At 37.4% G+C, this 19234-nt stretch overlaps 1 protein-coding gene and 1 pseudogene across 1 annotated transcript in view; one reads left to right on the top strand and one right to left on the bottom strand.

Moving 5' to 3' along the window:
• The first annotated feature begins 5318 nt into the window (after positions 1-5318).
• On the top strand, positions 5319-6689 carry LOC110136580 (cyclic AMP-dependent transcription factor ATF-4 pseudogene; annotated as a pseudogene).
• An 83-nt stretch (positions 6690-6772) lies between these two features.
• The window catches only part of OSTM1 (osteoclastogenesis associated transmembrane protein 1), a 40366-nt gene continuing 27904 nt past the window's right edge, over positions 6773-19234 (bottom strand). The window contains exons 4-6 of the mRNA XM_020892364.2: positions 18580-18744; positions 16047-16212; positions 6773-8843 (exon numbers count right to left, since the gene is read on the bottom strand). Of these exons, the coding sequence (XP_020748023.1) occupies positions 8788-8843; positions 16047-16212; positions 18580-18744 (387 nt within the window). The 3' untranslated portion in view covers positions 6773-8787. The remainder of the gene's footprint in view (positions 8844-16046; positions 16213-18579; positions 18745-19234) is intronic.

Raw genomic sequence — 19234 nt, 5'->3', positions numbered from 1 at the left:
GAACACCTCAGTCCAATCAGACCTGAAGTTAGATCAATTCCTGGACTTCCCAGTTATGTAATCCAATAAATCTCCTTTAATGCTTAAACTAGTCTGAGTTGGATTTCTGTCACTTTTACAAGTCTGAACTGAAAAAAAAGAAGGAAGAAAGTTAACAACATGCTCTTTCTATTAGAAATAAACTTAACTTCTAAGAGTCCACTGTAAATTCAAAGAAATGAGTGCATAAGCAGGTTGGTATCTAAGAAATACTTGTTAGCAAACTATGGACGAATCAAAAGTGTTTAGGAGGATGCTGAGGAAGCCAGTTTTGTTTATTTTTATTGTTTTTCTTCTTATACTGGTAGTTTTTGCTTTTGAAATTGTAAGAAGAAAAACAGTGAGTCAGTCAAGAGGGAAGGAGTAGATGAGAGGCACTTAAAGGAGATGTGGGAACAGAGCGATGGAGAAGGGAATGGTGAGAGATGGACGGCATATCAGAGCTCCCGCCCAGGAGTCAGGGGACCTGGGTCACAGCTCTGGTCCTGCCACTATGGCTCTATCTGCCTGTGTGAACCACTCTGACTAGTTGTAATTTCTACACCTGAGAAATAAGGAGGCCTGGAATAGAGGTAATTAAGATCCCTCTTGATTCTAAATCGATCCTTCTATTATAACCACATTTCTAGTAGGAAAATTAAGGAAGCAAGGGAGTAGGGTGGATCACTATTGGTCTCAAAGCTGTCAAGGGCATGACCTCAGGTTTCCCAAGAAGTCCAGCTCAGATGGCGGCTGTTCTGATACTCCCCAACCAGTTTCAGTTGATTCCCAGGCAATCGAGGCTCTGGTTTTTCCCTGGAAGAGTCAAAACCTGGTCAACAATTATTAGGCTGGGGGTGGAGGTATATCCAAGACAGATTAAAACTTCACCAGAAGCTGTGGGCAGAGTGGGTAGAACCCACCTAATCTCCCTCTTCCCTCCCCACCTTCTTCCTGCCCACTGAGGAATCCTGATTCATGTTAAATCCTAGCCAGAGGAGCATGCTGGAACCCATTCAACATAGCAAGTGCAGTCTGCACAACAGAGACCTGAGCAAACCAGTTTCACACAAGAAAATTCAATAGCCGGCTATTGTCACAGCCAGGGAGGCAGTATAGGAACCCTCCCAACCGTCACAGCAATTTAAGTAGGAGGAGAGACGAGAATGGGAAGAAGTGGTGAATAAACACGGCAAAAGGAAACTCTACTGAGTGAGCTCCTGCTCAAAAGTTGGGGTTGAAGGGAAGTGTCTAAGAATAAAGAAGTTTTCTTCTAGTTCTTTGAAACTGTTTTCCCCCATTTCATTCAAAATAGTCAGCAAGAAGTTTCTCAGCTCTTAGAGTGCTGAGAAGTAAGACTTAGTACACAATGGTGATAGTGGTTTTGTCCCAAAGTCATGTTCGACTCTTGTGACTCCATGGACTGTCGCCTGCCAGAGTTATCTGTCCATGGGATTTCCCAGGCAAGAATACTAGAGTGGGTTTTTATTTCCTTCTCCAGGGGATCTTCTCTACCAGGGATCAAACCTGCATCTCCTGCCTTGCAGGTAGATTCTTTACCAACTACAGTTTATGCTTTATACCAGGGAAACCCACTAGCACACAATAGGTGCTTAATAAACCTTTACTGAAGGAATAAATCAATGAATGGATGGGAAAATCTGTTGGTCACCATGTTGACTCCCTTTGTTTTTGATGAACCATGAAAACGGAACATGCTCCCTAGAGGAAAAGGCATGATGAGAATGGGGTGCCCTGCAGTCTCACCTGAGGCTGATGGTCCCCACCCTGAACTATCCAGGTAGAGTCATAAGGGGTCACATCACACAGGTTATTTCCTTCTGTCAAGGAGCAATTACTGAACCCTTCTTTGGGGGTCAGGACCATACAAATGTTAGTTCCTGACTTCTGAGAGCCTGCAGTCTAACTGAAGTGATAATCTTAGCCCCTATAGAACAATGATATGAATTATATAAATCAGTAAATAATCAGCCTTAAGTTATGTAGGGAGAACTATGATTACAATTAGAGTTCAAAGAAATGAGAGATAAGTGGGGCTGGAATCATCTAGAAAAATCTGTTGAAATGGTATTTGACCTTGATGCAGAGAACAGTCAAGTGTACAGTCACTTGTGGGACGCTTGGGTTAATTTTCTCAATTCTGATCACACCTGAGTCATCACTGTGCTATTTTCCAGAAGCATGGTCAAGCCCCCTTCCAATTTTCCTTCCACAGTCTGCATGGCAGGCAAGGTTTTCATCACTGTGAGAGCAGAGGAGGGCTTCACAAAGAGCGATGCAATTTGAGTGCTGATGAGGCCAACAGGTTTGGTTCCGAAGGCTGCTATTGCTGCCAGGCTGTAACCTAGACATAGAAATGTGCTGCTTCAAATGTTCCATCAGGAGAATTGGCTGGGGAGCACTAATCCTAAGTGAAACCATCTTGATTACAAAAGAAGAAACGACAAACACCATATCATTTAACTGCTGAATCTTACAATGAAACACAAAGCAGCATTAATGTTCTCTGCCTGTAATGCTGCGGTTTAAGCAGTTAATCTTATTTTAGCTGAATGGCATGTTCATTACAGCAAATAAGTAGGTAATGTGTGGGATTACTGAAAGGAAAGATAAATTAAACCAGTTATGGGCATGATGTTGGTTTTATTTTAACTGTCTGATTTAACTTGGTATTTTTCAAGAGTCAGATCTAATATATACTCATTTGGTAGAGATTAAGCAGATGGAACTCTTGCCCAGAAAAGGTATTGTATGCAACTTAAGATGCTAGATTTAATGGCAGCAATCCGTGATCCTTGGCACTGGTTCCAGCCTGGAATCTTCAGTGCTTAAACTGGAGCGTTCCTGAATGGTAAGATAGCACTTTTCTCTTTCCATTAAATCGATGTGTTTTCACCATTTATATTTTTCAAGGGCAGTTGAAGGACTTTTCTTCAAGGTCTCAAACATCCTTCTGAGTGTATCTGCTACAAAACAGTGTGTAGTTCAGGGAAACACAGTGTTTTTCCACTTACTTTCTTCAAAAAAGTGTTACCCTGACTCCAAAAATCATTCATTGACCAAGTACAAGAGGAAATGGAGATATAGTCCTTGAACTAGAAAAGATTAGTCTAGTCAAGAGAGGAGGGATAATAATCCCAAACATAAGAAACCTAGGAAACAATGTGAGAAGGTGTCTAATCAAGTGCCAAATTGCGTACTGCAATTTGTGAGTACTACTGTCAAAAAGAAAAAGACTACTACTTACTAAGCAGTATGAAGTACTACTTAGTACTTAATATCACAGTGGGGTATTGCACACTGCTCTTCATACACCTAATCTCATGTAATTTGCTCAATAATCTCGTGGGGCCAGTATTAGTACCTCCCATTTGTTCAAGGAAGGGGAAGTAAATTGTCCAAGAAAGGCGAAAAGCAGGAATTTAATCCCAGGTCTGATTCTAAAGTCCTTATTTTTTCATTTATGACAAACTGCTTTCTTAAATATGAAGAGTCAAGAGCAGAAGAAAATCATAAAAGATGTCATGAAAGGAATGAAATTGTATCTCAGTCAGAATGCACCTTAAGTCCAATTTAAAGAAAACAAATGTACCAGTACCCACTTGAAACTTTCCAGATAATGCAAATACCTTAAAACATTTTAACTCCAAGAATCTGACCTTGACTTTTATGCCATTGTTATTTTCATTATGTATATTTTAATCCCACAGGGCATTATTGTTGTATACAGTCAATAATTATTTAGACTTACCTATTTTATCCTTTTCATCAATCTTTTCTTCTTACATCACTGGGTTTCTATCTAAGTTCATTTTGCTTCCGCCTGAAGACCTGTCTTTAGTATTTCCTTTAATGCAGGACTGTTTTAATAATTCTCTCAGCCTTTATGCCCAGATATGCCTTATTCCCCTTTTGATTTTGAAGAACACTTTTTGCTGGGCATAAAATTCTAGATTGTCAGTTACTTTCTTTTAGCACTTTGAAAATATTTAGTTTGCCTTCTGGCTTTCACTATTTCTCATGAGAAACCAACAATAAGTTTAATTACTGCTCTTTTGAAGGTAAGCCTTTTTTTCACTAGCTGTTTGTATGATTTTCTCCTTAGTTTTAATTTACTATGAATGTGACTAGGTTTGGGGGTTTGTTTTAAATTCTATTTGGACTTCTTAATGTGTGACAATGTTTTTCACCAGTTTCGGAGTATTCTCAGCTATTATCTTTTCAAAAATTGTTTCTGTTCCATTTTTATTTCTCCTTTGCTTCAGGAACTTAAATTAAATCTTCTCACCGTTTCCTCTGTTATCTCCTATCCTCCCATTTGTAGTTCCAAAATTTTTTATCTCCATGTTTTCTTCTGGAAACATTATAATTTATTCTTTATCATTATTTACTTTGGCTGTACTGGGTCTTTAGTTGTAGCACATGGGATCTTTAGTTGTAGCATGCAGGATCTTTAGTAATACAAATAACATCTATAGTGTCTTGTACCATATGAGACAATATTGATGTAATTACTGACAGACAATTCATCTTGTAAACAGATGACATAAACTTATATCGACAAATATAGTACAGTACTATATTTGTATTTTCCTTCCTTATGATTTTCTTAATAATATTTTCTTTTCTGCAGCTTACTTTATTGTAGGAATACAGTATATAATGCATATAACATACAAAATATGTGTTAATTGACTATGTTATTAGTAAGGTTTCTGGTCAACAGTGAGCTATTAGAAGTTGAGTTTGGAGAATTATATGTGGATTTTCAACTGCATGAGGAGAGTCAGCTCCCCTAACCCCTAGTTCTGGGAAAACATTTCACTTTATAGGGAGTACACTGCACTAGAAACAGATCCCATCTGTGAAACATTAGAAAATAGTGTCCCACAGAAGTAACATTTACCAACTAAACTCTGTTATTCATTGATTTAGAGTTGCACTGTAGGAGAGCTGATGTTATTTCTACCTGTCAAATCCAAATCATCATTATCTTCATCCAAAAGTACATTTCTATTTGCAGCAAAGTTATAGGATAGATGGTAGTTTTTAAATTAATTAATTTGGCCACAGAGTATGTTCAGTCTTAGTTCCCTGACCAGGGACTGAACTGTGTCCCCTGCACTGGAAGCACGGAGTCTTAACCACTGCACCACCAGGGAAGTGCCAGTATGTTCTTTCAAAAGTACATATTGAAACTCAATACCTGGCCATTTTTTCTTCCTCCCGCCTGTAGATGTAGTTCCTCCGGACAAGTGCGCACCGTCTCTCCTCCCGCTCCCCGCAGGGTCCGCGGCCACCAAGGCGCTTTAGAGGCAGCAGTGCCTGCGGCAGCATCTGCCTTTGCAGCGGCGGCAGCAGCACCAGGCTCTGCAGCGGCAACCCCCCAGCGGCTTAAGCCACGGCGCTTTTCACGGCATTCAGCAGCAGCCTTGCTGTAAAGGACAAAGACACCTTCGAATTAAGCACATTCCTCGAATTAAGCACCAAAAGCTCGCAACATGGCCGAGATGAGCTTCCCGAGCAGCGAGGTGTCCGTGAGGGACTTCGTGTCCCGCTTCGACCCGTCGGGTTTGGGGGCTGAAGAGAGCTTAGGTCTCCTAGACGACTGCCTGGAGGTGGCCAAGCACTTCATACCTCATGGGTTCTCCTGCGACAAGGCTGAGGCAGGCTCCTCCGAATGGCTGGCTGTGGATGGGCTGGTCAGTTTCTCAGACAACAGCAAGGAGGATGCTTTCTCCGGGACAGATTGGATGGTGGAGAAAATGGATTTGAAGGAGTTTGATTTTAATGATACCCTGTTGAGTATGACTTGGAAACCATGCCAGATGAGCTCTTGGCCACGTTGGATAACACGTGTGATCTCTTTGATCCCCTACTCCTGGAGACTAACAAGGAGCTCCCCGAGATAGTGAACCCAAATGGCCATCTTCCAGAAAGTTTACCAACAATTGACCAGGGTGCCCCCTTCACTTTCTTGCAACCTCTTCCCCCTTCCCCAGGGCCCTGTCTTCCACTCCAGATCATTGCTTTAGTTTAGAGCTATGCAGTGAAGTGGTTATCTCTGAAGGAGATAGCAAGCCAGACTCCACCACTTGCAGTGCTGTGATCCCTCAGTGCATAAAGGAGGAGGATGCCCCCTCAGATGATAGTGGCATCTGTATGAGCCCCGACTCCTCTCTGGGCTCTCCCCAGCATAGCCCCCCCACCTCCAGGGGCTCTCCAAATAAGAGCCTGCTATCTCCAGGTGCCCTCGGTGGCTCTTCCCGCCCCAAACCCTACGACCCTCCTGGAGAGAAGATGGTAGCAGCAAAAGTAAAGGGTGAGAAGCTAGACAAGAAGCTGCAGAAAATGGAGCAGAACAAGACAGCAGCCACTACGTACCGCCAGAAGAAGAGGGCAGAACAGGAGGCTCTCACTGGTGAATGTAAAGAGCTAGAAAGAAGAACGAGGCTCTGAAAGAGAAGGCAGATTCCTTGGCCAAGGAGATCCAGTATCTTAAAGATCTGATAGAAGAGGTTCGCAAGGCAAGGGAGAAGAAAAGGGTCCCCTAGTTAGGGTAGTCAGGAGTATGTGTGCTTGTATATAGGAGGCTGAAGCTGTGTTTTAATAAATTATTTTGTAGTGAAAAAAAAAAAGAAAAAAGATACTCAACACTTGAAAATTGAAATGTGATGTTCAGTTATGTGTGAAGTTAAAAAAATGTGTTTAAAAATAAAATACAGCACTTCAATTTCTTTAAGCTATTTCCTTTATTTCAAAGTGTCAAAAAACTAAAGATATTCTGGTACACACACATATACTATGAATCTAAGAATTCAGAACTATGCAAAGAATTTTTCAATATGACTTTACAAATGAAATATTTACACACTTTAGCATAGTGCTTAATACTTATTTTTGAAATCTATTGCTGATGCTACTTTTAAAGAGCAATGACTCAACCAGAAAAATATTAAAGGGATGCCTTTTCTTTTGTAAAGTGCTTATTAGCAGCCATATCCAAAAGCCAGGGTTTTCAGAAATACATAATATTAAAAGATGCTCAAAGAGTCACTTCTTACAGAATCGAAAATGCCATTTTGTTACTTTGCACATGTAAACTGATTTTATCTGCATTAATGAAGGACTGCTTTCAATGGCCCTCAACTATATGCTTCAAATCAAGATAGTGCTATTAGCATTAGCAGCGTGAACAGTAACAGCAGAACAAACAGCAGCACATTTTAAATAGATCACAGCAGACTAGAAAAACTGTAACAGCTTTTGGATATGTTACATATCCAAGAGTGAGCCTTCTCTTTCACTCTGTATATATGGTAAACATTTAAAAAAATAATAAAAAACATTATCTTGTCTCTCTATAAGAACATTTTACAGTGTATGAAGGGATTCAGATTCTTGTACCAATTAAGCAAATTCTTGTTTCTATATAGAGCAGCCTTTATACTTTCAACATTTAAAACAAAGCCTAAAAAAAAGAAAAAAGGAAAGAAAGAAAACCTATTTCCACCAAGATGGCGAGAAGGAATTAATAAATGAAACACCTAAAATACCTGAGGGAAGAAACTGTGAACAATTTTGATTTTTTTTTTTAAAGGTTGATATAAACATTTCAAAAAGGAATTCATTTTAAACTGTGAGATATCTGACTTCATTTTAATCATGTATCACCTTCATTTGATATTAATAATTTAGAAAAAATAAGCATCATCTTAGCTGAACTGCTTTCTGTATCAGACTCTACTGACTCATGCCTGCAGTATAAACCATCCAATAGTCTTAGAGTGAGCATCCCCTCAGATCCCTATTTTCTGAATCTTAAGGGTTTTTTGACTTCTTCTTTTCCTCTCTTCCAAAACTCCCCATATCTTCCAAGAGAAAATCCCTATTTAAAAAAAGAAAATCACAATTTAAATACAGTGTGACAATGCTACATTTGATTTAAAATAGTAATAAATTATAAATTGCCAAATAACTTAATATTTCACAATGCAAATCCCTGGTATAAAAAAGAATCCATCTTGCCCTGAATATAATAAAGCAGTCCAGTGATTTCAAATTACTTATGAAATAAAGGCAAAAATAAGGTGTAAAATACTATTTATAAAAGTCAAGTAAGAAACCAGTTATCATAAATCTTTTTACAAAGATAAATGTAATGTGCCTTCCCAGTTCTAAAAATTGTTTGGGAGGTTTGTAATTAGTGGTTTCAAAAATGACTTTAAGGAAACTAGAGATGGAATTACATATTAATTGTAATATATGACATATTAAATATATGTGATAATAACACTGCAATGATGAGAAATTTAATCTTTGGACTTGCTACTTTTTGGCAAGTATATTTTTTTCAAAGTCTTTGCTATAACTGATTAATTTTTAAATGTTAGTTTTCAAAAACTTTGCTATTTGAGATACTATGTTAACCAAGGACATACGGGAAGTCTCAGTAACAATATGTCTACAAAATAAAACAAAGATTGTTCTTGCATCTTTTGTTATTTTAACAAATACACTTTAAAATAGACAACATTGCTGTGCCTGGAAATTAAAAATACCCAAACCCTTAAAAATGGGGTGGAAAAGGAAAGAAAAATGGAAAATTCTTATTTAAAAATAAATCTGAAGTCCTTGCATTTCTTAAGAACTTGACTTGTCAAATCACAGTTTATCTTCTTTTTGACCAAGCTGTGTCTTCCACCATTCAACCATGGGATAAGATGCTGATTCTCCATTCTGTAGGTTTCAATTGGCATTTTCTTGAATGTTTGCAAAGCTTGTACTGGACTTGAGACGTTTCGCTACATAAATCAAAAGTATTATATTTTAACTTAAATTTCATTCTCCAAACATGATAATTCATTATTTTATGTAAACTATAGTGTTAATCTATTAATTCTATGTTTGAATCTGAATCAATTCAATCTTATAAGAATTAAATCTACATTTGTTTTTTTCTACTAAACTCAAAAACATAACTTTGCTAGAAGCACATGACTTTGTTAGAAGCAGTACCAAATAAAACAGACCATCTATGTCATTCTGAATCTTACAATCTTAAATATGTAAGTGAAAGTACTCTAGTTAAAAAATGGAAGTGCTATAAAGTATAATAAAATTATATATTTAGAAGTCTAATCTAGAAATCCAAATCTAAGTTTCTCTTGAAAGAATTCAGTGAAATAATTCTGCAATGTTTAAAAAAGTTTTAAACGGTTTACACAGAAAAGTGAGTTGGATATTACACACACTGCACATAAATGGCTGCGAATAAAATATATATAGTCAATTTTGATTATGGTGTTGATAGGGCTGAGTCATTAGAGTTAATAAAGGAAATCATGGTTATTGGCTAGGTAATATGTTTTGTTCTTATAGTTAAACATGTTTCTCATGTTCCAGAAATTAAAAACAACTATGCCATAGTGAAGGTAACTTATACTGGAAAACTAAGGAATCTCTCTACTTCAGAGGTTCTCAACACTAGAATAGAGGTTATGATTTAGGTTCCCAGTGGTATTCAGGCATCTGATAGTGCTTTTTCTTTTTGTTTTTTGAAACCTTTGCACACAACTTTGATGTATGGCCAAGGATGAGAATGACTATTCCAGTTTCTATCAGGGTCTCCCCTGACCACTCTAAAGTGCAAGATGACTACATGACTTCCTCGGACCAGTGTATGGCTTCAGCCTAAACTTAAAAGGAACTTAAACTAAAAAACAACCTAAGATAAAGTCTTCTTAAGCCTTCAGTGGATTTGGGAAGCAAACTTAATCAAAATATTTTTTTTAATTATGTTGTTTGATAATTTTAAAATTATTTTAATTTGAAATTAAAATTTTAAATTTTAAATTATTAAATATAATCTAGTTTCTAATCACCAAATTCATTAAGCCAATCAGGTAGCAACACCAGTGAGTACATATAACCATTACCCTGTGGCTCAGTGGTAAAGAATCTGCCTACAATGCAGGAGCCACAGGAGATGCACATTTGATCCCTGGGTCGGGAAGATCCCCTGGAGGAGGGCAAGGCAACCCACTCCAGTATTCTTGCCCAGAGAATCCCATGGACAGGAGCATGGCAGGCTACAGTCCATAGTGGTACAGAGTCAGACAGGACTGAATAGATTTAGCAGGCACACACCCACATATAACTGTAACTTCTTTGCTTCCTTATTCTCTATCTGATAAATCTTCACATCATCCAAAAACTACCCCAGGGATCATCTAATGGTAAATTCCAACATCCCTAATGCCGAGTGCATCTTCTCTTTCTCTGCAGTCCAACCACACTTTATGCACTTCTACTACATTTGTTGTAATGATTGGATTATGGTCAGTATATTTTTTGAGGGCATCTGTTGTGCCATGCTCCTTTTTAAATCCCTAGTTCCCATAGGACCTGATGAATGGGAATGCATAAAATGGTAGCATAAAGAAAAGCAAATTAAAATTTCCATGAAGTAACAGCACAAGAATTATTTGCTTATGCTAGCATTTCCTTAAATTCATCAATTAATTCATAAACAATGCTTCTGCAAAACATTAATAGGTATTATGCAAAGGTCCTATTGTCAAGTTTGGGGGATATAATTAACGTTCAGGTACATTATGAAGCTCATGTAAAGGAATTTTACAGGACTAGTACTTTGAGAAACACACTCTAGGAACTGCTAACTTTAAGTATAATGTTCTTTTATTCCACAAATATTTTTGAGCATTTATTATGGGCTATGTACTTTCTAGATGCTGGTGATACAGGCGAGCAAGATAAATGAAATCCATTTTCTGATGGAACTTACAGTTGAGTCAGGGTAGACAAACAAATAAGGTAGAAAATAAGTGAAAAAGTTAATTTAGACAGCAATTAAATGCTATTAAAGAAGGATGCTATATAAGAACTAAAAGAAGGGTGTATTCTTAGGTTGGGGGATGGTCATAAAAGGCCTGCTTTGGTCATAAAAAGTCTCTTAGGTCTTTGACATAAGACCTGGATGACAAGAAGCCAGTCAAGGAAAGTAGGGAGGGCAAATATAAGAGCCTTGGAAGGAAGGCAATGTGAATGAACTTGGTGTCTGAGAGGAGAAGAAACCTACATACAGCATCATGAGTATGGAGAGGGGTGCATGCAAGTAGTTTAGGAAGGCAGATAGGAGTCAGATCACATGCAGCTTGGAGAACAGACCCTAGAATAAATTTGTATTTTATTCTAGGTGCAACAGGTACACAGGAAGGGTCTCAAATGGGAGAGGATCATGGTCAAATTTGTGTTTAAAAATTCACTCTAGCTGGTATATGGAAAATGGATTGTACTGGGTCAATAAATTAATGTACAGATATCAGTCAAGGGACCCCTGAATTAGTGCTGACAAGGGACAATATATTTAAGATATATTTTTGGAAATAGGGCTGGCAGTATTTGTTGATGAATTGAAAGGAGTGGGGAAGTGAATATGGGAATGGGCAAATAAAAGAAAAGAAAAAGAATTAAGAAAATAGAAAGACATTAAAAGAAATTCAGAGACAAGATTTGTGACTTGTATAACCAGATGAACTCATACTGTTCAGATCAGTTCAGTCACTCAGTCGTGTCCAAATCTTTGTGACACCATGGACTGTAGCACGCCAGGCTTCCCTGTGCATCACCAACTCCTGGAGCCTACTCAAACTCATGTCCATCGAGTCGGTGATGTCATCCAACCGTCTCAGACATTGTCATCCCCTTCTCCTCCCGCCTTCATATTTCCATGCATCAGGGTCTTTTCCAATGAGTTAGTGCTTCACATCAGGTGGCCAAAGTATTGGAGTTTCAGTTTCAGCATCAGTCTTTCCAATGAATATTCAGGACTGATTCCTTTAGGATTGACTGGTTTGATCTCCTTGCAGTCTAAGGGACTCTCAAGAGTCTTCTCCAACACCACAGTTCAAAAGCATTAATTCTTCAGTGTTCAGCTTTCTTCATAGTCTAACTCTCACATCCATACATGACAACTGGAAAAACCATAGCTTTGATCAGACGGACCTTTGTTGGCAAAGTAACGTCTCTGCTTTTTAATATGCTGTCTAGGCTGGTCATAGCTTTTCTTCCAAGGAGCAAGTGTCTTTTAATTTCATGGCTGCAGTCACCAACTGCAGTGATTTTGGAGCCCCCCAAAATAAAGTCTGTCACTGTTTCCATTGTATTCCCATCTATTTGCCATAAAGTGATGGGACCAGATGCCGTGATGTTTGTTTTCTGAATGTTGAGTTTTAAGCCAATTTTTTCCACTTTCCTCTTTCACTTTCATTAAGTAGCTCTTTAGTTCCACTTTGCTTTCTGCCATAAGGGTGGTGTCATCTGTGTATCTGAGGTTACTGATATTTCTCCCAGCAATCTTGATTCCAGTGCTTCATTTAGCCTGGCATTTCACATGATGTACTCTGCATATAAGTTAAATAAGCAGGGTGATAATATACAGCCTTGATGTATTCCTTTCCTGATTTGGAGCCAGACTGTTGTTCCATGTCCAGTTCTAACTGTTGTTTTTTGACCTGCCTACAGATTTCTCAGGAGCCAGGTCAGGTGGTCAGGTATTACCATCTCTTTCAGAATTTTCCACAGTTTGTTGTGATCAACACAGTCAAAGGCTTTGGCATAGTCAATAAAGCAGAAATAGATGTTTTTCTGGAACTCTCTTGCTTTTTCAATGATCCAACTGATATTGGCAATTTGATTAACCTCTGGTTCCTCTGCCTTTTCTAAATCCAGCTTGAACATCTGGAAGTTCAAGGTTCACGTACAGTTGAAGCCTGGCTTGAAGAATTTTGAGCATTACTTTGGTAGCATGTGAGATGAGCACAATTGTGCAGCAGTTTGAACAATTTTTGGCATTGCCTTTCTTTGGTTTTGGGATGAAAACTGATCTTTTCCAGTCCTGTGGTCACTGCTGACTTTTCCAAATTTGCTGGCATATTGAGTGTAGTACTTTAACGGCATCATCTTTTAGGATTCGAAATAGCTCAACTGGAATTCCATCACCTCTACTAGCTTTGTTCATAGTGATGTTTCCTAAGGCCCACTTGACTTCACATTCCAGGATGTCTGGCTCTAGGTGAGTGATCACACCATTGTGATTATCTGGGTCATGAAGATCTTTTTTGTATAGTTCTATATATTCTTGCCACCTCTTCTTCATCTCTTCTGCTTCTGTTAGGTCCATACCATTTCTGTCCTTTATTAAGCCCATCTTTGCATGAAATGTTCCCTTGGTATCTCTAATTTTCTTGAAGAGATCTCTAGTCTTTCCCATTCTATTGTTTTCCTCTATTTCTTTGCACGGATCACAGAGCAAGGCTTTCTTATCTCTCCTTGCTATTCTCTGGAACTCTGCATTCAAATGGGTATATCCTTCCTTTTCTCTTTTGCCTTTAGCTTCTCTCCTTTTCTCAGTTATCTGTAAGGCCTCCTCAATTAGCCATTTTGCCTTTTTGCATTTCTTTTTCTTAGGGATGGTTTTAATCACTGCCTCCTGTACAATGTCACGAACCTCTGACCATAGTTCTTTAGGCACTCTGTCTATCGGATCTGATAGCTTCAGTCTATTTATCACTTCCACTGTATAATTGTAAGGGATTGATTTAGGTCATACCTGAGTGGTCTAGTGGTTTTCCCGACTTTCTTCAATTTAAGTCTGAATTTGTGAAAAAGGAGTTCATGATCTGAGCCACAGTCAGCTCCCTGTCTTGTTTTTGCTGACTGTATAGAGCTTCTCCATCTTTGGCTGCAAATAATATAATCAATCTGATTTCAGTATTGACCATCTGATGATGTCCATGTGTAGAGTCTTCTCTTGTGTTGTTGGAAGAGGGTGTTTGCCATGACCAGTGCATTCTCTTGGCAAAACTATGTTAGCCTTTGCCCTGCTTCATTTTGTACTCCAAGGCCAAATTTGCCTATTACTCCAGGTATCTCTTGACTTCCTACTTTTGCATTCTAGTCCCCTATAATGAAAAGGACATCTTCTTTGGGTGTTAATTCTAGAAGGTCTTGAAGGTCTTCATAGAATCGTTCAAGTTAAGCTTCTTCAGCATTACCAGTTGGGGCAGAGATTTGGAATTCTGTGATATTGAATGGTTTCCCTTGGAAACGAACAGAGATCATTCTGTTGTTTTTGAGAGTAGATCCAAGTACTGTATTTCAGACTCTTTTGTTGACAATGAGGGCTACTCCATTTCTTTGAAGGGATTCTTGCCCACAGTAGTAGATGTAATGGTCATCTGAGTTAAATTCACCTATTCCAATCCATTTTAGTTCACTGATTCCTAAAATGTAGATGTTCACTCTTGCCATCTCCTGTTTGACCACTTCCAATTTGCCTTGATTCATGGGCCTAACATTCTAGGTTCCTATGCAATATTTTCTTTACAGCATCAGACTTCACTTCTATCACCAGTCACATCCACAACTGGCCATTGTTTTTGCTTTGGTTCTGTCTCTTCATTCTTTCTGGAGTTATTTTTCCACTGTTCTCCAGTAGCATACTGGGCATCTACTGACCTGGGGAGTTCATCCTTCAATATACTATCTTTTTGCCTTTTCATACTGTTCATGGGGTTCTCAAGGCAAGAATACTGAAGTGGTTTGCCATTCCCTTCTCTAGTGGACCACGTTTTGTCAGAACTCTCCACCATGACCCATCTGTCTTGGGTGGCCCTACATAACATGGTTCCTAGTTTCATTGAGTTAGACAAGGCTGTAGTCCATGTGATCAGTTTGATTAGTTTTCTGTGATTGTGGTTTTCATTCTGTCTACCCTCTGATGGATAAGGATAAGAGGCTTATGGAAGCTTCCTGATGGGAGAGACTGACTGAGAGGGAAGCTGGGTCTTGTTCTGGTAGAGGCCATGCTCAGTTAATCTTTAATCCAATCAAACAAAGACACTGATCAGAAGTAGTATGTGTCTCCCGCAGCGTTAAATAGATTTGCAAAACAAATAACAATGCTAAACTTTAAAGGTACACGAAGCCCTGAAAAATAGTTTCTCAACAGTGAGGTCCCTGCAATGTTTTGTTATTATTCTAAATAAGTGCTTTTAAGACTGAGTTATGACATATTTACAGAATTCTGACAATCTTCAAAATACTTTACTAAATACACCCATGATAAACTCTTTGTATTGTGCAAACTGATCTACAAGTAATCTTTTTTTTTTAAGTCAGATAAATTAGAAGTAAAGTTAGATAAATCATGAAGAAATGCCAGAAAAAGATTTACAGGGAAAGAAATTTTATATCACAGGTTCCTAGACTAGGAATAATATTTGAGAGAAAAAAAGCATGATGTTTTTCTCCAGAAAATATCCTCTTTTAAAAATACTAAAACTACTCAGGGATAAACCCATATTTTCATTCTGATAATACAGAAGAAACATATGAGACTTGGAAGTCACTTTTCTTTGGCTACTTGAAACCTTCTAGTTAGTGCTTTTTCTGCTCTGCCCTATTTGATAGGGAGAAAGGAAAGGAATTAATACATACTGAGTATATGCCATATGTCAAATAACTTTCTTGCAACTACAATTCCAATTTGTTCATAAACAAACTGTCCCTGTGCAAACTACAGTTTCTCCCTACCTGCTGCTTGTCCGGTGGCTCTGCCATGGGTAGTTCTGCAAATAGGCCTAAGAGTGGTCTACTATTTATTTACCTATTATGGCAATTTCAGGTTTGCAAAGCCTTTGTTGCTATTGCTCTGTTGTTGTCAACTTTATTCCAGGGAATCTAGCTTTCTCAACTAAAGCTTCTGAAAGATACTGTATATTAAAGTTTGATTATAAATTCACTTACAAACTTACACATCTCTTCCATTAGCGAAAAGAGTTGTAAAATTTGAAGAAGACAGGTGTTTCAAGCTAATATACCTTGAGCTCTCAGAGTATATATCATTTCTAAAGCAGGCTTAGATTTTTTTTTAAATACAGGTTTTTATCTAAGTAAAAGAACAATTGTAAAAAGAAACTTACGTAGGATGAGTTTGCGTTTCTTTTGCTCTGAGTGAAGAAAACTGCTAAGGTAGAAGACAACAGGTAGGAAGAGAATGAACACGGAAACGGCGATCACGGGCACGGTGTCACTGCAAGGGACTGAACAGTTGAAAGTTCGGCTCCAGAGTTTGCGAGTGATGTTCATCTGAAACAGTAAAAATAATGTTACTCTGTTTTTCATTTAACTTGTCTTCAAATTCATATAATTATTTTGTTAATAACAAGAACCCAGAATTTAGACTAAATATACATCCCTAAAAAATTATTAACAGTTGAGGACAATTTCTTTTTGTTGGGAAATAAGCTGGTTCACAATTAGTCGCTGTATAAATTTATACCCGTACAAAAATCTCATATTCAAAATTCATAATACTGTCCAAAGAATTTCAACCTTTCACAGACTTCAAACAGACTTTGCATCAATAGAAATATAGTTAGACTGTGCTTCGTTCATTAAAAAATATTTAAAAGGGTAGCTATGTGAGGTGATAAATGTTAACTTGACTCTGGGAATTCCTTCACAGTGTGTATCAAATCATCATGTTGTACACTTTAAATATATAACAATTTTACTTGTCAAATATACCTCAATAAAACTGGGCGGGAAGTGCCACAAAAACAAAATATTTTTTTTCATATGTTATCTATGTAATCTCACTGAGCTTGTTGCAATATTTTTAGAATAGAAATAAAAATATCAACTTTATAAAGGCACCTCTTTTTTTTTATAAGGCTTCTCTTCAAGAGATGGTATCTATGAAATGCTTAATCTCTTATCTAATATATTATGAAAGATTCATACTCGCGGCAAGTAATTTTTTAAGTATGTAGCATCTAATGAGTCACAGAAACTTTATTAGGACAATGTGTGCATGTGTGCTAAGTCCCTTCAGTCATGTCAGACTCTCTGTGACCCCATGGACTGTAGCCCGCCAGCCTCCTCTGTCTGTGGGGATTCTCCAGGCAAGGATACTGGAGTGGGCTGTCATGCCCTCCTCCGGGGATCTTCCCAACCCAGGAATTGAACCAGTATCTATCCCATTCACTGGCAGCCGGGTTCTCTACCACTAGTGCCACCTGCAAAGTTCTTATCAGACAATGTTAACATCTTATTGAGCAGCATGCTTTAAATATACTTAGGGGCTGCTGTACCTTGAATTTGTTAAGCTCATGATTTCTGTCAAACAGGCTAAATGATATAAAGGAACTGTCAGATCTAATGTAGAAAACTGTTCCTGCCTCAATTTTGTTTAATTGAGTTTACAAATGGTAGCTTATAAGTTTGTTGTAATTTTTGCTTATTGCAAGATGAATGTTCTAAAATAGGTTGGTCATGTTGATTTCTTCTGTAATCCACTTATGTCATAGAACCAATATTCATTTTTCTTCTTTATTAAAATAATTAAAGACTATTATTCTTTTTTATTGGAAGATAAGTGTTCTTTTAAATTCTTTTAAAGAGAACATAAAAATTCTTTTAAAAATATAAAAATTATTTTATATTCTTTTAAAAAGATATTTATTATTTACTTGGAATCTACTAGAAAGTCAAGTATTGGCTATTCTAAACATCAGGAACAGCAGTAACAAACAAAAATCCCCATGGTACATACATCTTAAGTGCTTTTTACCATTCTAAATATTACTGATCCACTATGTTCATCTCAAGCTGTTATAATTCACACTCCTCATTCTCAAACATTACATTTACCAATTTTGACCACAAATTATCTGCTTTTTGCCAATAATTTTTCAATTTCTTCTAACACTTCAATAATCAGGCATCACATTCCCATAAAAAGGCATGATCGCCATCTAGTGGTAACCCATGTAAAGGCAGGCTATTCAATAGAGAAGAGTTTTTGTTGACCATTCTTTCAACCTATACATGTTACCAAGGGCCTGCTATTTGCCAGGCGCTATTCTAGAAAGCTGAACAGTGAACAAAAAAGGACATGAAGTCCTTGTCCTCCTGAGGCTTATATTTTTTAGCAAGGAGAGAAAGACTACAAATAAGGAAACAAAACTTTCAGATGGTAATAGATACAAAGAAATAAAGCAAGAGGATAGGAAGTAATTGAGGAATGGTTTCAGAAACACAGTAACAACAAACCTAGAGACTTCCTGAATTAGTAACAAGTGCACAACAAACTAAAATGCAAACATTTAACAATACCCATACCTCTGAAAATGACACTCATCATCAAATTTAAAAAACAAAAAGTATAAATGGAGTATAATTGATCAAAATATTAAATCACTATGTTGTATACTTGAAACTAATATAATATTGTAAATCAACTATAATAAAAAGAACCAAATATACTAAATTATCAACTTGCTGATGAAGTATCTGATTAATTTCCATTTTAGCTTTACATATCAGGATATTCTAAAACTTTACTTAGCGACTAGTTATTTCTGATTGAAGACATATGCAGATTCTAATAATAACACTGAAGGCATATTCAACACTGCAAAACATATATTGTTTCACAAGCAAAGTACTTACTGCATCCTCCACGTCAATGCATAAATGTGTTCCAAATTCAGCCTTACTTTCACGTTCATTTATTTTTTGCATTTCACTGTACAGACTACTCAGAGTTTTATATGCTTCACGACAGTTTTTGCATACTTCTGAATAATTTCTTAACTGAAGACTGTGTGTGCTCCCCTAAAATGTCAAAGGCACATGTGATACATGTTACGCATGTAATACACACACTAAACATTTAATTTGAATTAAATTTTCTAGAAGAAAATAGAGTACATTAAAGTGCTGAGCTGTGATGTGGGGAGGGTTGCTAAACCACTGTGAGCCTTAGTTTTATCACCTATAAAGTAGGGATACCCTTACCTGTATTATAGTTCCCAAGGAATAAAGACTGATGTATAACACATAGCAAAATATTTGGCACTTTCTAGTTGCCCCTGAATTTTGAAAATGACAGCACTAGCCACTGTTAACTGAGAACACCACCAGCTCACACACCAAATTAATGATCCCTATACACCAAAAATTTCCTAAGTTGTCTTGTCATTTATACATCTGCGCTTATCTACCCTACTTTCACCTAATAAAGTATGTTCCTGCCTGTTCTGAACTTGAACACTGAAGTCTACCTTATTGAGACAAAGAGGACTTTACTAAAATGAATAAGGAA

Source organism: Odocoileus virginianus, chromosome 19 (genome assembly GCF_023699985.2).
Source record: "Odocoileus virginianus isolate 20LAN1187 ecotype Illinois chromosome 19, Ovbor_1.2, whole genome shotgun sequence".
NCBI classification, from domain to species: domain Eukaryota; kingdom Metazoa; phylum Chordata; class Mammalia; order Artiodactyla; family Cervidae; genus Odocoileus; species Odocoileus virginianus.
This window is presented reverse-complemented; position numbering and strand designations above follow the sequence as displayed.